The sequence below is a fragment of the Bactrocera latifrons genome, unplaced genomic scaffold (genome assembly GCF_001853355.1).
Source record: "Bactrocera latifrons isolate USDA-ARS-PBARC rearing strain unplaced genomic scaffold, ASM185335v1 scaffold_13, whole genome shotgun sequence".
NCBI lineage: Eukaryota > Metazoa > Arthropoda > Insecta > Diptera > Tephritidae > Bactrocera > Bactrocera latifrons.
Window position 1 is genome coordinate 521,810 of NW_017534741.1, and position 1,271 is coordinate 523,080.

At 34.5% G+C, this 1,271-nt stretch overlaps 1 protein-coding gene across 2 annotated transcripts in view; it reads right to left on the bottom strand.

The window, feature by feature from the left end:
- The window catches only part of LOC108978949 (MIT domain-containing protein 1-like), a 3,225-nt gene extending 2,161 nt beyond the window's left edge, over positions 1-1,064 (bottom strand). Inside the window, exons 1-2 of one of the 2 annotated variants that reach the window (XM_018949471.1) lie at positions 988-1,064; positions 298-928 (exon numbers count right to left, since the gene is read on the bottom strand). In XM_018949471.1, the coding sequence (XP_018805016.1) occupies positions 298-896 (599 nt within the window). In that variant the 5' untranslated portion in view covers positions 897-928; positions 988-1,064. Of the gene's footprint in view, positions 1-297 lie in introns of both variants that reach the window. The other variant, XM_018949470.1, reaches the window with a different exon arrangement.
- Between the last annotated feature and the right edge of the window lie 207 nt (positions 1,065-1,271).

Genomic DNA, 1,271 nt, shown 5'->3' on the forward strand with positions numbered 1-1,271 from the left:
GATTTCAACTCTACTCGTCACCCTGGTCACTTTGGTATATATAACCCTATATCTGACTCTTTTAGTTTTAGGACTTACAAACAACCGTTATGTGAACAAAACTGTAATGCCCTCTTTAGCAACTTTGTTGCGAGAGTATAAAAAGATTACCCTACTGATCCCTTTAGTACGAACATTTTTAACGCATAAACGTGGTTCTAGGGGTACATATCAAAAGCTGAAGAAGAATGCTAATGAATAAAAATTCACCAGTGTTGAGAATTGCTGAGTCTTGACCTTTTATTTGTATATATGTACCTGTAACTATCCAATATATCTTCGTTTTGTTCGTTGTCCGTGCAGATTTGCAGTTTTACTAGACTTTCTTCGTATAGCATTCGTGCCTCTAATACATGACCGCTAAGTTCGCACTCTAGCGCACGCATTATTAGCTCTTTAATGTCTTGCATCAGTGTTTTCTGATCTGACTTCTTTGCTTTGTTGTCACTGCTTCTTTTCATATCTCTGGATTGGCGATCGCTTTTAACAGCTCTCATATCTCTCGAACTTTTGACGCTGCTTATTTCGCTTTTTGATTCATGCTGTCTTCGATGCGATAGTTCGTCTCGTGAATTACGTTCAATTTTACTATCGTAATAATATTTTTCATCGCTATCTTTTCGTTTTTCGCGATCGGATTTCGAGTAGCGCTCACTTCTGCTTTCGCGATCATGTTCTCTTCTACTTTCATGTTCAGTCTTTAAACCACGTTCGCTTTTTTGCTCGCTCCTTTTCTCCCTAGCATCCCTCAGAATTTTGGAGTCTCTAACATTACGCTCTCTTTTGGATTCATAATTTTCTTTGCCTCCCATAGATTCTTTTGTAGATTTTGAGCCTTTGGATGATTTTTTCTCCATATCGTATTCAACTAAATTTTGATTACCAATGCCTGATTCCAAAAATGTACATTAATATTTTTTTATTTATTTACCAAAATTGCTTAGCTACATTTTCCAAAAAAAGCTTTGACATTTCTTTAATTTTTTATTGATTAAAATGATTTCCTTCATATGAATGATTGAGACTTATAAAGGCTTGACATCATGTGCTTATATAAAAATGCGAAACATATATATTTTCGAAAATAGTGAAATCAAATTACATTAGGAATATTTACGAAATAGCTTCCATAAAAATGTCACTATGCATAATAGGTACCATTCCTATATATACATATCGCTCATTTACTTCAATAGTGTCATAACTCAAAAAACCCATTTTTTCGGGAGAGC